We start from the raw sequence: 19,552 nt of genomic DNA, 5'->3' as shown, positions 1-19,552 counted from the left end.
GCACTCACAAAAGACCACATATAATATGACTCCATTAATATAAAATGCCCAGAACAGGCAAATCCACAGAGTAAATTAGTGCTTGCCTACAGCTGGGGGAGGGAGGGAGGAGAACAGGGAGTGACTGGTAGTGGTTATGAGATTTCGTTTTGGGGCGATAAAAATGTTCTAAACTTAAGATTGTGGTGATGGCTACAACAGCGTGCATATAGTAAAAACACTGACTATATACTTTAAATGGGTGAATTTTATGGTATGTGAATTCTATCTCAATAATGATATTAACAAAATGATAATTACTGTATAATATAGTGTGAGGCACTCATTATCACCACTGCATTAATAAGGGCGTTTAACCAAGCCTGAGCTGTCGTCAGTGACTGCTTCCTCAACAACACGATGCCTGAGTTGGACCCAAACAGTGAGGAGAAGTGAGCCAGGCTTGGGGAGGAAGAAGGCCACTTGAAGCAGAAGGAACAGTGCTGGGAAAAGGTCCAGAAGTGAGCAAATCACATGACAAGCACTATCCATTACGTAAGGAAGAAGGCAGAAGATGGAGTTAGGTACCAATCACAGAAGGTCTCTTAAGCTCTTGGTAATTACTGAGCATTAGTGAATTACTGGTGCTAACCTACTGTGGCAGAGGGATGGCATTCACAGCCCCATCCTTCACCCCTCCCCATATCTACACCCTTTCTCATGGGACCTTGGCGTTCCCTTCACTAAAGAGGCAGTCTCTTCCCCACCCCTGGCATCTGGGCTGGCTATGTGACTTGCTTTGCCTGATGTGATATTAGCAGTGACTGTCCTCACTTGCCCTTGTACTTACTGGAAGATGAAAGACACATGGAGCCGATCTAGTTGCCCCTGTTGTCCCCCCGAGGCCATTCTAGCACAGCCAAGAGCAGCACAGCCCTAGCTGACCCAAAGGTGAAACCGTCTAGCCAAGCCCCATGGGGATCAGCTAACCCACAGACTCACACATTTAATATTCATTGTTATACATCACTGAGGTTTTTGTGGGTGGTTGTTACTCGGCATTATTATGGCGTCGATTAACTGACAGGCTGCTCATGAAATGCTGAGAAACGTTTTTCAACTGGTTGTGGAACTGACATTCTCTTAAGGGAGGACAAAAGCAAGGTATTTGGAGCCCGACACTCATCACCTGTTCTCCTGCTTAATACTGGTGTGACTTGGAGCAAGATGCATTAGCAAGTCCGGCCCCCTTTTTCCTTATCAGTAAAATGGAGAGAATATTATATACTATACTGTAACACTAGTACGCTAGGATTGTTTTGAGATTAAATAAAATAATACATGTAAAATATTTACAACTCAGTATGGCACATAACATGAGCTCCATAAATGTTAGACTAAAAAAAATGCTGGTGCAACTAAGGAGCCCGCCTGCCACAACTAAGACCCAGCACAACCAAATAAACAAATAACTAACTAAATAAATGTTAAAAAAAAAAAAAAAAAAGGCTGGGGACCTCCCTGGCGGCCCAGTGGTTAAGACTTCACCTTCCAATGCAGGGGTTGCAGGTTTGATCCCTGGTTGGGGAGCTAAGATCCCACATGCCTCGTGGCCAAAAAACCCAAAAAAACATAAAACAGAAGAGATATTGTAACAAATTCAATAAAGACTTTAAAAATGGCCCACATAAAAAAAAATCTTAAAAAAAAAATTTAAAAAGGCTGAACTTGGCAAGGGCAATAACTGAACAGGAGAACCCCACCTCCGTGAAGATGTGAGCTGAGGAAGCTCTGGCAGGCAGGGGCCCAAGATTCTGTTGAAACAGGACAAAGTTCCAAATTCTACTCCATAAATTATTCTGGGCCACAATTATTTTGACTGTGTTTTAAGAGTCAATGTCAACTAAATCCCCATCTTAGCTCTAAGCAAATCCCATTAAAGCACCTGAAGAACATATGACCTAGGAGAGATGGGGAGTGCCTGCTTAATGGGTACAGGGCTTCTTTTTGGAGTGTTGAAAACGGTTCTGGATTGGATGGTGGTAATGATTATACAACATGATGAATATACTGAAAACCACTGAACTGTATACTTTATAGTGGTTAAAGGTGAATTTTACCTTAATAAAACAAGAAAGAACATATGCCCTTGAGCAACATGGCAACCAGTTATAACCTGCTGGTTGCAGGTGAGACGTACATTAAAAACAATAGGAGACTCTGGCTTTAGAATTGCTATTTTCCTCTGGCAGGGAACAGAGAATAGGCCCATCCCTAATGATAATCAAACTCCATCAGCTATATGCAATAGCTGGCCCAGATTCTTACTGATGCTTTGTAAACGCTCAGCGCTTTTCAAGTACTTTGTAAATAAGTGATTTTTCTCAAAGAGGGCATGACAGCATTCTGGGTGGGACAATTCTTCCTCCTTCTATACTTATCTCTGGCCATTCCCCACCCCTTTCCAACCACCTCTGTGAGTCCTCACAAAACTATGAAGTAGAGATTACATTATTAATGAGGAAACTGAGGGTCGAAGAGATAGAGTAAATTATTTTAGGTCACAAAGCTATTAAGTGGTGGTGCTGGGGTCACTAGCCAGGCAGTCTGACTCTTATTGCCCAAGTTCTTTTTTGTTTTTTTATTTTTGGCTGCGTTGGGTCTTCGTTGTTGTGCATGGGCTTTCTCTAATTGCAGCGAGCAGGGGCTACTCTTAGCTGCCGTGTGCGGGCTTCTCATTGCGGGGCTTCTCTTGTTGCAGAGCACGGGCTCTAGGCATGCAGGCTTCAGTAGTTGTGGCACGTGGGCTCAGTAGCTGTGGCTCGTGGGCTCTAGAGCGCAGGCTCAGTAGTTGCGGCACACGGGCTTAGTTGCTCTGCTTGCCTGAGTTCTTAAACGTGATTTGCTACTGCTTGCCTCTCTCTTCTCTATAAGGGGGAAGGGCTGTTGTATTTAATATATCCAAATGTGGGATCAAGAAACTTTAAGTATTAGCTCATAACCTCAGTGATCTAAGAGAGTCAAAGGCCAAGGGAAAGATCAACAAAAGTGGAAATTCCTTTTTACGTTTATAAAAGATTTTCCACAAGTGAATTCTGAGTATAGTCATGATTAATAAAGAAGTTATCTGCTTGGCCTCATCTGCTCTTGTGCAGACAACAACCTAAGGATCTCAGACAAGCAATTTATCCTGCTAGGAAACAGGTATACATTTTACATGGAAAGTCTAATAACCTAACTGGCCTGTAATTTGAGGGACTAAATAATGGCTCTTTTTAGAAAATGGACTGACTACTCTTAAGTACAACCACGTGGAACCCGACCCAGAGCCTTAGCCAAGTTAAAAAGCAGGTCAGAAGCCCAAGCCCACCAGCCAAAGCTGCTGCTCTCACAGCCCTCCTCCCTGCGCGCTCATTTACTGTACATTTCTTGGTCAAGTGTACAAAGAAGCCTTGATGAGCTGCACAAATACAGGACCCAGTCAGACCAGCAGTTTATAAAGCTGGACAAGCCTCTGCCAGAAAGAAAGAAACCTCACTCACCAGATGCCCACCTAAAATTAAGTGGCTGAGTCTGCAAATCTGCCCTCAGCACTTAATCGGGTGAACACAGGCATTCCCGCACGGATTTATTAAAACTGAAAACTGAATTTTCCTGAGGCAATACAAAGTTTACAAAAATATGTTATTTTGTTAAGCCCCCCAAGTAGCTTATCCAAATTAGTGTTCTGTGAGCCACTGTGCAGGGCTTTACTTTTGCTCATTTTTCCCTCTTCGCAATCAAGAAGACTTCATTCATCTGGGCAACTGAGCAGAAAGGCTGCTTCCTTCCAATTCTTCTCATTCTTCAAACCTCCCCGGTCTCATCCCAAGTAAAAACATGTCCTAAGGAATGTTATAACAGTAACCTTTACATACCAACCCTTTTCTTCTGGGCATACTTAAATCTCAATAAATGAGTTTATTGATTAAGGTCCCACAGCTCGTTTTCCTCTACTTAATATGTGACGTCAGCTATTGACTCAGACATCTGGAACAAATTCTTCCTTTCTTAAATGGACTAACAGCCCTTTGTTACCTCTGTACAAAAGACCTCAGTTTTTACAAGCTGATTATAAAATGGGCAGAAGACCTGAAAAGATATTTTTCCAAAGAAAACATTAAGATGGCCAACAGGTACATGAAAAGATGCTCAACATCACTCATCATGAGAGAAATACAAATCAAAACTACAATGAGATATCACCTCACACCTGTCAGAATGGCTGTCATCAAAAAGAACACAATAGGACTTCCCTGGTGGCACAGTGGTTAAGAATCCGCCTGCCAATTCAGGGGACACAGGTTTGATCCCTGGTCCGGGAAGATCTCACATGCTGTGGAGCAACTAAGCCTGTGCACCACAACTACTGAAGCCCGCACATCCTAGAGCCTGTGCGCTGCAACTACTGAAGTCCGCACTCTCTAGGGCCTGCGTGCCACAACTACTGAAGCCCGCACGCCTAGAGCCTGTGCTCTGCAACAAGAGAAGCCACCTCAATGAGAAGCCCACGCACCGCAACGAAGAGTAGCCCCCGCTCGGCACAACTAGAGAAAGCCCACTTGCAGCCACCAAGACCCAATGCATCCAAAAAAAATTTTAAAAAGAGCACAATAAATGCTGGCAAGGATGTGGAGAAAAGGGAACCCTTGTACACTGTTGGTGGGAATGTAAATTGGTGCAGCCACTATGGAAAACAGAATGGAGGTTCTTCAGAAAACTAAAAATACAGCTACCACATGATCCAGCAATTCCACTCCTGGGTATATATCCAAAGAACATAAAAACACGAATTCAAAAAGATATATGCACCCCAATATTCACAGCAGCACTATTTACAATAGCTAAGATATGGAAGCAACCTAAGTGTCCATCAACAGATGAATGGATAAAGAGATGTGGTATATATACACAATGGAATATTACTCAGCCATAAGAAAGAATGAAGTTCTGTCATTTGGAAGAACATGGATGGACCTGGAGGGTATTCTGCTAAGTGAAATAGGTCAGACAGAGAAAGACAAGTCTCTATTTTATTGCTTATTTGTAGAATCTAAAGTATAAAACAAACGAATGAATGTAACAAACCAGACTCACAGATAGAGAGAACAAATTGGCGTACAATCTAATAAAAATATCAAGTCACCATGTTGTACATCTGAAACTAATATTGTAAATCAGCTATATTTCAATTTTAAAAAAAAGACCTTAGTTTAAAAAACAAATGTACCATGATTTCCTCACATCTATAATTCCATTCTCCCACTAATTCAACTGGGCCTTGCCATGAATCAGTATTACTCCAAGAACCAGTCACATGTAACTGAAGGTCAATCTTAACTAATGGAAGTCAAGATCAGGAGACTCAACCAAGATACTCTGGGTGACTTTACAGTTCTAGTATGCCAACGCTCCATGGCTTATTTTTATATTTCCTGAGTAGTAAGATTAAGATGATGATGATAGTAGTAGTAATAATAGTGGCGGGCAACACTTAGAGAGCTCTTACTATGCACCAGGCAACGTTAAGTACATTTGGCCTTCTGTATCCTCAGATGTGGAACTCTCGGATACAGAGGGCTAACCATATTGCAGCACTGTATACAAGGGACTTGAGAATCTGTGGATTTGGGTATGTCTGAATGGGTCCTGGAACCAATCCCCTGCAGATACTGAGGGATAACTGTACTTTACAAGTATTAATCTAACCGGGCAAATGGGAGCTACTGTTACCCAAACTTTCCAGATAAGAAACTAAAGCACAGAGATGCTAAATACCTTGACCAAGATCAGAACTAGTATAGAACTAAGCCTGGATCTGAATCCAGTCAGTCTGACTCCAGGCCTCACACTCTGAACCACTATTGCTACACAACTTGTCTCACTATAAACAAGAATTTAGGGACTTGCCTGGTGGCAATGGTTAAGAATCCGCCTCCCAATGCTGGGGACGCAGGTTCGATCCCTGGTCTGGGAAGATCCCACATGCTGCAGAGCAACTAAGCCTGTACGCCACGACTACTGAGCCTGCACTCTAGAGACTGCAAGCCACAGCTACTGAAGCCTGCACGCCTAGAGCCCATTCTCCGCTGCAAGAGAAGCCACCACAATGAGAAGCCTGCGCGCCTCAACGAAGAGTAGCCTCCACTCGCCGCAACTAGAGAAAGCCCAAGTGCAGCAACGAAGACCCAACGCAGCCAAAAAAAAAAATGCCATGAATTCAGAACACAATGATAAAAAAATTTAAACAATAATAATTTAACTTGGAGCTTAGTCACCAGAAAATACTTTTGGTTTTTTTTTGGTATTTATTTATTTATTTTAACATCTTTATTGGAGTGTAATTGCTTTACAATGGTATGTTAGTTTCTGCTTTATAACAAAGTGAATCAGCTATACATATATATACCCATACCTCCTCCCTCTTGAGTCTCCGTCCCATCCTCCCTATCTCACCCCTCTAGGTGGCCACAAAGCACCGAGCTGATCTCCCTGTGCTATGCGGCTGCTTCCCACTAGCTATCTGTTTTACATTTGGTAGTGTATACGTAAGTCCATGCCACGCTCTTACTTCATCCCAGCTTACCCTTCCCCCTCCCCATGTCCTCAAGTCCATTCTCTATGTCTGTGTCTTTATTCCTGTCCTGCCCCTACGTTCTTCAGAACCATTTTTTTTTATTCCATATATATGTGTTAGCATACGGTATTTGTTTTTCTCTTTCTGACTTACTTCACTCTGTATGACAGACTGTCCATCCACCTCACTACAAATAACTCAATTTCATTTCTTTTTATGGCTGAGTAATATTCCATTGTATATATGTGACACATCTTCTTTGTCCATTCATCTGTCGATGGACACTTAGGTTGCTTCCATGTCCTGCCTATTGTAAATAGAGCTGCAATGAACATTGTGGTACATGATTCTTTTTGAATTATGGTTTTCTCAGGGTATATGCCCAATAGTGGGATTGCTGGGTCATGTGGCAGTTCTATTTTTAGTTTTTTAAGGCACCTCCATACTGTTCTCCATAGTGGCTGTATCAATTTACATTCCCACCAGCAGGACAAGAGGGTTCCCTCAGAAAATAGTTTTAGTTAAGCAAACAAACTGAATTATGATATATGAAAATTCAGATTCACAGCCCTTTTCTTAGACTGCAACTTGTAGAGCTTCTAAAACACTGCAAAAAAAATACTGTTACTTTAATATGTCATAAAGAAATCTGAAATAGGCAACGAGAAAGATTCCTTTTGTTTAGCCAACAATGCAGTAGCCCAGCTAACTGAGGCTACACGAGCACAATTCTCCTAATGATACCGCATGCTATTAAAGAGGGTTTCAGATAGGATTACCTTGTTTTCTTCTAGGTGCCTTTTCAACTTTTCTTCCAAATCCTTGGTTTCTTCTGAGCCCTTGATATTTCTCTGCTCATAATTTTCACATGCTTCCTTAAGCTGCTCTTGTAAAACTTGGTACTCCTTTTCAATCTGTGAAATACTCCCCTAAAAGTATAATACAAAATTATCTATTAAAAGTAGTTTTAAAAGCCTATTTCTGATCTTGTTCTGAACTGTCTCTTAAAATAAACAAAGGAGAATATATGGCAGATGAAAATTTACAAGGGAAATGTCACAATAATTCAAGAATTAAAAACCCATTACACTGTTTATCAAAGCCAGCTCTTTATTTATTTATTTCTTTGGCTACATTGGGTCTTAGTTGTGACATGTGGGATCTTTGTTGCGGCATGTGGTGTCTTTTTTTGTTGCAGCGCACGGGCTCAGTAGTTGCAGTGTGTGGGCCTAGCTGCCCCGTGGCATGTGGGACCCCAGTTCCCCAACCAGGGGTCAAACCCGTGTCCCCCACAATGGAAGACAGACTCCCAACCACTGGACCATCAGAGAAGTGCCAAGCCAGCTCTTTTTTTTTAAAAAAAATTATTCATATTACTGGAACTCACAAGGAAACTTCTCAATATGTACCATAATTAGCTCTGAATATTTGTTTTAGAAGAGTCCAATATTAAATTAACAGTTTGATGTGAATGTCATCCTCCACAATTAACATCAAGAACTACTTACCAGCTTTAAAAACTGCAAATTTATGCATATTTTAGATATGAACAGGACATATTAATTTTGGCCCTACTTTTATAGTGTTTCAAATGGATAGTTGCTGCTATTTTTAAAAGACGAGTTAAAATAGTATCAATAAATTATTTACATTTATGTAACTGTCTCCCAGACAGCTTAAAAAAAAAGCAAACAGGGCTTCCCTGGTGGCGCAGTGGTTGAGAGTCCACCTGCCGATGCAGGGGACACGGGTTCATGCCCCGGTCCAGGAAGATCCCACATGCCGTGGAGCGGCTGGGCCCGTAAGCCATGGCCGCTGAGCCTGTGCATCCGGAGCCTGTGCTCCGCAACGGGAGAGGCCACACAGTGAGAGGCCCGCGTACCGCAAAAACAAAACAAAACAAAAACAAAAACAAAAAAAAGCAAACAGAAGTCATACTGCAATGTGAAATGTTGGCAAACAATGAGTAGCATTTATGTATTTTTTTAAAGCCTTTCATACTGCTAAGACTGGCAACAATCACACATTTGTGTCTGAAAGAAGCACCTGTTTGATGCTGGCAACTCCTCCCAGCTGCAGGTAACTGCTCTACCAAGATACGAGGGGCCTTGGCAGCCAGGCTTTGGAAATCTAACCCAGTGGCACAAACTTGGTCCATCTTCCCCATCTCCTGCACCTCTCCCAGCATCTTAGCATCTTCCAAGTGTAAAGAAGCACGGAATCAAGGTTTTGAAATTCTGTAAATTATCAGAGAACCATGCACTGTGGCCAAGGTGACCATACGTGCCAATTTGCTGTGAAGAGTCTCAGTTTTTGTCATCCAGACTGAAAGTTCAGCTCTACGAATACAGCCCGTATTTAAATAATCAACTAAATGGTGAACCTTACTATGACCCACAAGCAAGCCTTTACAGTTTTAGATCTTAGTTATTTCTGTTTTCAGTCTCAATTCAGCAAAAGGATCACAATGCAACTCAGTATTATGAATTAATTCATATGCCCCAAATTGCTAACAGAAACAGGCAGCAAGTTATATGCCATCTCTATGTTATGATACTTAAATTTCACCACAACTGTGTAAGAGGTATGTTATTTTCAGTTTTTAAAGATCAGGAAACCAAGGTTTAGAGAAGACAGGCAACTTCTCAAAGTCCCAGAAGAAAGCAGCCGTGCTGGGGATAATTTTAAGTCTCACTGGTTGAGAAACCAGCAATCAACTATGCTAATGTCAAGGTCTTGAAACTAAGAGCTAATTTAAGAAAGCATTCGTGAATTATCCCAACACTGATGAGAATATTTATATGAGGGTAAAAACACTGGCTCAAACAACACAGCGTACCTGGTTAAAGCTAAGTAGTGTTAAGAACTCAATACCACTCATTCTACTTGGTATACACTCATATTCAGACAACAATGTTCACCACAGCACTGTAAGCATGAAAAGCTAACATAATCTAAATGTTCGACAAAAGAAATCTAGTCAAATAATCTATGAATTCATATAATGGAATACCAAGCATGCATTAAAAATGTTGGTGAAAAATTGGTATTTACTGACATGGAAAGAAGTCCACAATATATTAAGACTGAAAATTTCAAATGTAACATATATGGTATGATACCATCTTTTAAAAAGCATTGCTAAAATAAATAAATAAATAAAATAAAATAAAAAGCACTGCTAACTTAAATGCCAATGTTAAAATAAAACCTGGAAGGCTGCACATCAAATTCTAACACAGGTGATGGGAATGTAGATAATTTTCAATTTCTCTTTCATAATTTTCAGTATTGTTCATTAAAAAATTTAAGGGCTCTATATTATATTTTATAATTGGCTAAAACTGTAAAGCTATTTGTAAAAATAGTAGCAGGCAAGATGAAGTTCTAACCTTACTTATTCCTAATTAATTACACACCTGATATTATAAATCACTCCTAACCAGTGATCATAGAATTGCTTCATTTTTAAATGACAGAGTAATATTCATTATATGGATGTACCATAATTCACTTAACTAGTGAATATCGATGGATATTCACGTTGTATTCAATTTTTTGTTGACATAAATACAGATAAAACAAATATACAAATATCCTGTTCACTGGTCTCTGTACACATATATGAACACAGATAAATTCCAAATTGCCTTCCCCCAAAATTTACATTTTTATATTCTTTCAATAATGTATAAATGATTATTTTTCTTACTTCCACTGGGGTTGGGCACCATTTTATATGTTTAAAAATTATCCTTATTTCTTTTATTGCAGATTGTCTGTTCCCATCCATTCCCATTTTTGTGTCAGAATATTAATTTTTTCCTTATTGATTTACAGCAACTTCATATGCTAAGCAAGGAAATTAGTTCTCTGTCCTATGCTGCAAATAATTTTCCTAGTTGGTCATTTGTGTTTTGATGCTGTATATATTTGTTCATACATATATATATGTTATGTGCATGTACATGTGTGTGTAAACACATATACACAAATACTTTTCTGTCCTGCTGTTCATTAATCTTATTTTAAAAATTTTCCTTTTCTTCTAGGTACTCTTCTAGGTCCAGTTTTTAATATTTAAATATTTTATCTGCCTGGAATTTATTCTGGTATATGGAATGAGGTAGGGATCCAAGTTAATTTTTTCTAGATGGCAACGCACGTCTCCTAACACCACGTATTTAATAATCTACTTTTTGCTCACCAACAGCTAGCATTTTTATTAGACCTTAAATTTCTATATTTTGTTCTATTGGATTCTTAGTCTAATGGCCTATTTATGTGCTAATATAGATTTATATTATGTTTTGATACCTACCTGCACAACTCCCCTTCTTATAGTTTCTTTTCCATGGGCATTCTTGATGTTTGTTTTTCCATATGAAGTTTAGAATCAATCTGTCCAGTTTCAAATAAATTCTATGTAGTAGCCAGCCACCAAGGTGGCCCCCAAGATCCTTGCCTTTTGGTATTCATGCCATTGTATAATCCTCGCCTACAACGTATCAGGGTTGGTGGGTTGGTCTATGTGACCAAGACAAATACAGGAGAAGCGATACACTGTGACTTCCTAAAGTAGGTCATGAAAGCCACTGTTACTTCTGCCTTGGATCACCCACTCTGGGGAAAGCCAGGCCTCAGGAGGACACTCAAGCAGCCCTAGGTGGAGGTCCACAGGCAAGGAACTCATGCCTCCTGCCAACAGCCAGCACCAACTTGCTAGGTGTGTGAATGAGCCATCCTGGAGGTAGCACCTCCAGTCCCAGTTACTCCTGCAGATGCTTGAGCCAAGGTCAACACCTTGACTGCAGCTCATAAGAAATATCTGGAATGACCCAGCTAAACTGCTCCTCCATTCCTGACTCATAGAAATTGTGAGGTAGCTTGTTATGCAGCAATAGATAACTAATACACTCTGTTCATGTTTGTTTTGAGACTGTTAAAGTAAAATCTTTAGAGAGAACCAATCTCTTTAATAATAGGTCATCCTATTCAAGTACACTGAACATTTTCTCATTAAGTCTTCTGTGTGTCTCAGTAGCATTTTAAAGTCTTTTTTCACAGGTTTACATATTTTATCTTTTTGATGCTATTGAAAATGTAATCTTTTCTTTTAATATAATTTGCAATGGGTTGCTTATATATGGAAAGGAATTTTATCCAATCAACCTTCTGAATTATCTTACATTTTGGTATTGGGTTTTCGGTTGATCACTTTGGATGTTCCAGGGACACAGTCTTAGCCTCTGTAAATAATGATACTTATACCTCCACCTTTAAAATCTTATTTTTTTCTCTTATCTGATTTTTTCAGCTAATATATCTCCAGGATAATAATAAATATTAATGATGATATATAACCTTTAAGCAAGATGACGCATTTGGCTTAAGAAAGATACAAGCATGTTGAAAAGTATTCATCTATTCCCATTTGATTATGAGTTTTAGTCAAGAAAAAAACCTGAATTTTTTCCAATACCCTATCAGCAACTATGGAGTCAATCAAATGACTTTTCTCTTAAGATATGTTAACACAGTAATTATATTAATAGATTTTCTAATTGAATCATTCTTCAAGTGGTGAAAGTTTTTATAATAATTTCTGTATTATTCATGTGAATAAGCTTTTATTTATAAATTAATACAGGCTCATTATACCAGTTAAAACAATAAAGCTGTTATACTTCACAATCAGTAAGCTAGAAAAAACTTACCTTTTCCTCTGCCTCCCCTTCCCAAATTCAAACAATAAAAACAAAACAATAATTTTTTGGTATGTTCTAAAGCTTATTCTATGTTTTGTATGGAATAACTGGCTTCAAAATAGTTTTAAGTTCGTCATTCCCATCTAGTTAAAAGTAAAGAAAATTAAACCTTTAAACAGTTTAATATGATTTTGACTCACCTGTTGTGCCTCAAAAGGATCATACGGCTCAGTATTGACTTCTTGATGCATTATATTCCGAGACACCTTTGGGGCAAAACAAATACATTCAGTCTATCTCAACTGCACTAGTAAAATAAATCCATCATGTAATAACATTTTGAAACGTGCCCATAACTTTTTCAAGGTTTTTTTGGCCACTTTAGATAATGTTCTATGCTTTCTACAAATATTTGTAACAGGAAAAAGTGATCATTTATAATTAGTAAAAGTGAAAATGATTTGGGTTCATTACTGTTAACATAATTCTTCAAAGTTTTCTAGAAAGCAAAAAACTTAATGAGTAGGAGGATAACCAATAAGGATTTAATGAATTCATGCCTGATGAAGTTAACTACAGAGAAACCTTAGCTTATTCTCATGCTTGTCAGGAAGGAACTTTTATTCACATCTCTCTCGTTTCTCTCCATCTGGTTGTGTCTTTTAACTCCCTCACTCCTCCCCTGGTTTGGTAGGAGAACTGGGCATGTGTAGCCCAGACTCTTCCTTTTTTCTTTTTCTTGGGAGCTGCCCATGCAGAAAGCATGTTCTCCCCTTCCTTCTCCATGCACTATGTCTTAGGGGCAGGCACCCAAGTCAGGAGGCCTTCTAGTCCAGCACTGCTGTAACTAGGTGGGGAAGCTGGTATGTCATGGGCTTCACTCTTAGGACATGCACTCTCTACAGAAACAGCCACATCTTCCCGCCATACTTTTATTAATTATCAAGGTGATGTTTTGGCTCCATCTGCTGGTTCCACTATCTTATTTCTCAACTGGTGCAAAACTTGGATAGGAAGGATGTTATTTACCAAACCCAAAAATTCCTTCTGGCATTACCTGTCACGCCCTACAAAAGGGTTCATAAAGTCCATCATTTTAAAGAATTTTAGTAAATATAATGGCAATGAAAAATGAGGAAAATTTAACTTTAGTATTAAGAAGGCTTTCTATTTTCAGTCTTACCTGTACAGCAACCATTTGTGTATGTGGAATATCTGTTACTTCATCGGTGCTTTCTGGATTTACTTCCTGCTTGGCAGAATTTCCACAGTGGTCATCAGTTCTGTTAGACTCACTTTGGGCTGTATCAGCACCATCCGTGATGCACTGTGACTTTACTGGTATTTCCAAAGATTCCTGAAGGATTTGTGTTTCAGAGGCAATCTGGTTACCAGGGGCATTCTCAGCACTGAAATGATGGCCCTCAAAACGCACTTCTGTTATGTCACTGGCTACAAAAGACGGCACCACTGGTATTGATCTTTGCAGCTGATATTCAGAAGAAACTCTGGCCAGAGGTGCATAAATGCTATACTGGGGCAAAGTCGGTAACACATTTATAAACGCTGGTGGTGTCTGGGTAATGTCAAATCCCCGAAAGGGAAGATACGTACAGTATCCTGTGACCAACTGGGGTTGAGTCCAATAGGTTGGTTTCACATCCTCTGTAACTGGTTTGGGAGAATTAGAGGAGACATGTTTGTGACTTGTCTCCTCGGAGACTGGTTTGGGAGAATCAGAAGACACCCCTTTGGGCTTCTCATCCTCAGAAACTGATTTGGAAGAATTATCGGAAATTAGTTTCGGCTTCACAGCTTCACAAGGTGACTGGGGAGAATTAGCAGATGTAAGGTGGGGCTTCACATCCTCAGAAGCTGGTGCTGAAGATAAGTCAGACACTGGTTTGGATTTCACATCTGGTTTAAATTCCCTAGCAGTTGGATTCAGCGGTAGTTTAACTTGTAAATACTCTCCTGTTTTCGAAATTTCTTCTACTTTTGTCTTAATGTTTTTCTTCTTTCTCTTTTTCTTAAGCCGTAACGCAACTTTCTTCAATGCAATACAGTTGTCAATCACAACAAAACGAGGACATCCCAGGAGAAAAGATTTCAAACCACCTGCTTTTTCTAGTATCTGTCGAGTTTCTTCTGGGAAAAACTCATATTCTTCAGAAAACATCTTGTTACTCATGTCCAAGGGACCATGTTCCTCTAACAACTGAGAGAAATAACTTGGAAAAAATTTACATAAGTTATTATAAGGAAGTACTTGTACATGTTTATCTGAAAAAAATATTTCCCAATATTTCTCCCAAAGCAAAATACTACTTCACTTCTAACTGATCTTGACACCTCCCCAACAAATATGTTATACTCATATTAAATCTCAGAAAGGCTAACTGTAATCAATGATACTATAAATAAAATTTTGTTTACCCCTCAGAAAATAATCCTTTAAAAAATTTTGGGGAAAAAAGCTAAAGGAGATTAAAAAGTTATTTTTATAAGTTTCAATTAAATAATTATTCACTATATTTTAAAAAGCAATGAAAATCAAAGAAACTTATTCAAGAAAAATAACAAGGCTATCAATAACAAGAACATCAAATGAAAAAAGGAAATCAAATTTCAAAAAAATCCTATTGGAATTTACATATAGTAAATCTATTAACATTTCTCTGTTTAGGAATATACAATGATTCAGAATTACTGAAATCAATCAGGTCTGATCAATAAACCACCACAGTGCAGGATCAGATCCACAGTAATGGGGCCAATCCCTTAACCTGCCTCCATCTGTGGACTGGGTTTGTTCACTCCAGTTCTGGGGCCATGTTCTTTTGCCATTCTTGTGCCAGGCTCAAAGAGCCTTCCTCTCCCATTTGAATTTGGTATTCAGTCTGTAACAGTGGCACAACTAGCAAGAAAGACACATACCAAGTACACTAAGAAGGCTTTTTCAAGAGCAAAAACCTCCAAAGGAACATTCTTAGTAAATTAAAGCTAACCAGGAAGATAACTTATTCAGGAGGAAGGTAAAAACAGTACTTCTTTGAAGCAAAAGAAAACCACTTTATGTGCAGATGCTGCTGCACATAAATGCACAGGACAATTACAAGTGATTAACCCCTATTCAAAGCAACTGCTATACTGAAACATAAAGACCAAAAGCCACTTCTCTTTGTCTGCACTGCTGATCTAAATACTTAAAAGCCCGTCAGTCTCTTTTAAAGCGTTTTTTGATAAACATTTTCCCCTTAGAATAAGCTCTGCAATAGAAACTCCCCTACATACATGTTGTTTTGCAAGGTAACAGGTTAAATATGCGTTTGCCTTAAGATTCTAATCAAACTTCATTTTTAATGAGAAATCTCTAAAAGCAGAAACTGTTGAGGGAGGGTAATAAGGTAAAAAGAAGCAAATCACTGTAGCCTCAGGAACAATAACCCTTGCTGAGGGTTCTGGTCAATTGGTATAAATAACACTGACCCCACAATCTGTCCCAAGAGAGACCTTTCCAGTTGGTGTTTAGCTGTCACAAGCAACAGCAGATAATTCATCAGTGGTGTTATGTGTATTTACTTTTTGCTCTCCGTGATGAATACTATAGAGAATCATTTAAAAATAAAGCTTTTCTACCTGCATTAAAATACTTAAATCCAAAATGGGATCACTAAAGAACAGAGACCACAGGAAAGAAAACCATTACCAGTAATTTAGCAGAGAGCTTTTCAAGAGTTCGCAACATGAATGATGATATAGATATGGTGATGATTATTGAGTAACTAATAAAAGTCAGATTCCTGAAGAATACTTAAGGATACAAAAAAATGCTCACCATGCATTTTTAGGTGAAAAGGGCAAATGACAAAGCTGAGTGTAGAGTTAAATAACAGCTTATAAAGTGCAAAGCATATATTTCATACATATAAACATTTTAAAAGTCTGGGGACTTCCCTGGTCCAGTGGTTGAGACTCCACACTTCCACTGCAAGGGGCATGGGTTTGAGCCCTGGTCGGGGAACTAAGATCCTGCATGCCGCACGGTGCGGCCAAAAAAATAAAATAAAAAGTCTGAAAGGATACACACCTTTTTTTTTGAAGAAATAGAGCCTCCATGTTTTTTCCACTGGCTAAATAGCAATGAATTTTTCATACATTCAAACAGAACAAAATTTAATTCAACAAGGGTCCCTAGCCCAAAGAAAAATAGCATTATAACCACATTGTGAATAAAATTTTTATAGTGATTGTTATTTGAAATGCAACACAAAATGAACTTTAACTCTATTTATATGCTTTTCTAGCCTTGAAAAATAGTCTCTGTAGATAAACATGGGGCCCAAGATAGCACAAATATGATTTCTTCATAATCCAGGCTCTAATAGGGATAGTGTTCTTGCACTTCAGAACCTGAGGCAGACTGGCCATGCTGTGCTTGATGGAAGTGATAAAAATAATAATAAAGTTAATTTCACCACAGATAACAACAGTTGCTATATTACATACATGTACATGTTTTCATTTTTTAAGGAACCTCCATACTGTTTTCCATAGTGACTATACCAATTTACCTTCCCACCAACAGTGAACAAGGGTTCCCTTTTCTCCACATCCTTGCCAACACTTATTTCTAGTCTTTTTGATAAAAGCTATTCTAACAGGTATGAGATGGAGATGATAGCTTATTGTGTGTTTATTTTTAAACTGAAGTATAGTTGACTTAAAATATTGTGTTAGTTTCAGGTTTTACAGCAAAGTGATTTATTTTTTTTTTTCAGGTTACTTTCCATTGTAGGTTATTACATTATTGTGTTTTTGATTTGCATTTCCCTAATGATTAATGATGCAGAACATCTTTTCATGTACCTGTTGGCCATCTGTATGTCTTCTTTGGGAAAATGGCTATTCAGCTCTTCTGCCCATTTTTTAATCGGACTGTTTGGTTTTTTTGCTATCGAGTTGTATCAGTACTTCATACATTTTGGATATTAGCCCCTTATCAAATATATGATTTTCAAATTATTTTCCCATTTGCAAATATGTGTATGTATATTTTCATAATTCAGTGATGATCATTAGTGTCTTAAATGGTCCTTAATGGACTGTCACGTGCTAGTGCCATGTCACTGTCAGAACAGGGGCAAGGGATAGGAATGGGAAAAATATTTCCAAAAGCATTCCCATCCTACTATTCTGGTTGTGCCCCTTTGAAAAATCACTGTTTTCTACATGCTCATGATTCCTTTTTTTTTTAAAGAAATAGATTAAAAGATGAGGACCCAGTTCCCTCTTTCTTGGAAGAGAGCATGACAAGTAAGCAAGAACCACATTTTCTTTTTGGTAGGCAAAGACTGATAGGGAGAAAAAACCTGATTCTTATTGCACAAAGTCATTTTTATTTGCAATACACTGTGATTCAACCAATGATCAATTTTGCGCTCCTGCTACTTGTAAGCTGCGTGATAGAACTACATTTTCTACTTTTTCTGAAATCTTCCCCAGTGCTTAACCTTAAGTGGTTAATAAATCTTGACTAATTAACACTACTAAAGAGGTGTTAGGAAAAACTGAATATAGAATGCCACCTACTGAAATTTATTATGCTTCAACTATGTGTATCATAAAATGTTAGAATAAGGTGGAGGTCACTGAAAAAAAAAATCAGTCCAACCCCCTACTTTAAACTGAAATACTTACATCAAGAAAAAGTTAACAGCAGTTATCATAGTATTCTTGACTTCTTATCTAATATGTTTCTACTCTACACTCTTTTCATATACAATGATTTTATTTTTCTTTCTCTTACCCATTGGCCACTAAAAAAATCATTCTTAAGCCAATCATTACATGTTTACTTTTGAAAATTCAAGGAAAGAATTATGTTTTGAGGTATGAATTCCTGTAACTTCTTGACTTTCTCCTATTATAAGATATAAATTCTATCTCAAAATACACAAATCAGCCTATTGGTTTCTCATAAAGTTATTAAATTTCTTCCCACTTATAGTGGTAATAAATTCTTTAAGAAGCAAGCTCCTGGAAACTACAGTTTAGCTTCAGTTTTGGATGCTTGAAGCAAAGTCCAGCATGTTTTAAGAAATACTGGTGTAGTTTTATAGCTGATTCCAGGTTGTCATCCAGTTCTCTGAGAGTATGATTTGCTCAGCACTTCAACTCTGAAGAAAAACTACGAAAAGGGATCCAAGAGGATATAACAAGACTGAATAGGAACAATGCAATTGAGAAAAAGAGAAGTAACAATAACCAAACTATAGATGAGTGATGGGTTTTCCAGGAGTTCATTTTTTTAAATTAATTTTTACTGGAGTATAGTTGCTTTACAATGTTGTGTTAGTTTCTACTGTACAACAAAGTGAATCAGCTATATGTATACATATATCCCCTCTTTTCTGAGACAGGAGTTTGCTTTCAAATTAATTTTCTGTTGCAGATCTTTGCCCCTCAACTTCTTTTCCTAAGGAAGGCATCATGCACAACTTATTAATGCCAAGCTAAAAAAAAAAAAAAAAAAAAAAGGCAAACGTTTCCTAGATTTTTCTGAACTCTTTACTCCACTACTGTATCCACCCCACAAAGACTTGACTTTAGTGTTAATTTCTCTTTTCTTTTTTTTTGGCCATATCATGTGGCATACAGGATCTTAGTTCCCCAACCAGGGATCGAACCCATGCCCCCTGCAGTAGATGTGCTGAATCATGGACCGCCAGGGAAGTCCCCTAGTGTTAATTTCACATTCATATCTTCAATCCAAAAGTAATTGAGCCCAAAGTTTCTTTAAAGGAAAAGTCTGTTTCTCTTTACTTAGATAAATGTCTGGAAGTCAAGTTTTCAATTCAATAAAGAGATACAGGGTTCTATATGTGTTCTATACCATCACAGCTGGACAACTATCTCAGCAGAAGTAATAACCAGATCCTGGTATCCCTTCCCCATTAAAGGGCAGTACTTCACCAAGCTACATTAATTGTCACTGGACTTAGGAGACGCCAAACAACTGCATCATCAACATAAGGACAATGAGATCAAATAATTATACTCTTCCTTGTCAAATGTATATACTTTGGAATTCATGATAAAAGATTATGGCTGGAAACTGTTTATCATTCCTATCAGGACATACCAGGACAGTTTTGGAAATAGACAGAATCTACATTAGCAGCTCAAACTGACAAAACTAATAATCATTAGGATTCTAAATGTAATAGTTAAAAATCTTCAATTAACT

At 38.2% G+C, this 19,552-nt stretch overlaps 1 protein-coding gene across 16 annotated transcripts in view; it reads right to left on the bottom strand.

The window, feature by feature from the left end:
- The window catches only part of TTC3 (tetratricopeptide repeat domain 3), a 140,157-nt gene that overhangs the window by 26,342 nt on the left and 94,263 nt on the right, over window positions 1–19,552 (bottom strand). For 15 of the 16 annotated variants that reach the window (XM_033418274.2, XM_033418270.2, XM_033418284.2 and 12 more), the window contains 3 exons: window positions 13,487–14,534; window positions 12,504–12,569; window positions 7,375–7,524 (listed from right to left, as the gene is read on the bottom strand). In XM_033418274.2, coding sequence (XP_033274165.1) covers window positions 7,375–7,524; window positions 12,504–12,569; window positions 13,487–14,534 — 1,264 coding nt within the window. The remainder of the gene's footprint in view (window positions 1–7,374; window positions 7,525–12,503; window positions 12,570–13,486; window positions 14,535–19,552) is intronic. The other variant, XM_049710604.1, reaches the window with a different exon arrangement.

Source organism: Orcinus orca, chromosome 5 (genome assembly GCF_937001465.1).
Source record: "Orcinus orca chromosome 5, mOrcOrc1.1, whole genome shotgun sequence".
NCBI classification, from domain to species: domain Eukaryota; kingdom Metazoa; phylum Chordata; class Mammalia; order Artiodactyla; family Delphinidae; genus Orcinus; species Orcinus orca.
The sequence above is the reverse complement of the archived record's forward strand: the minus strand, read 5'-3'. Positions and strand labels throughout refer to the sequence as shown.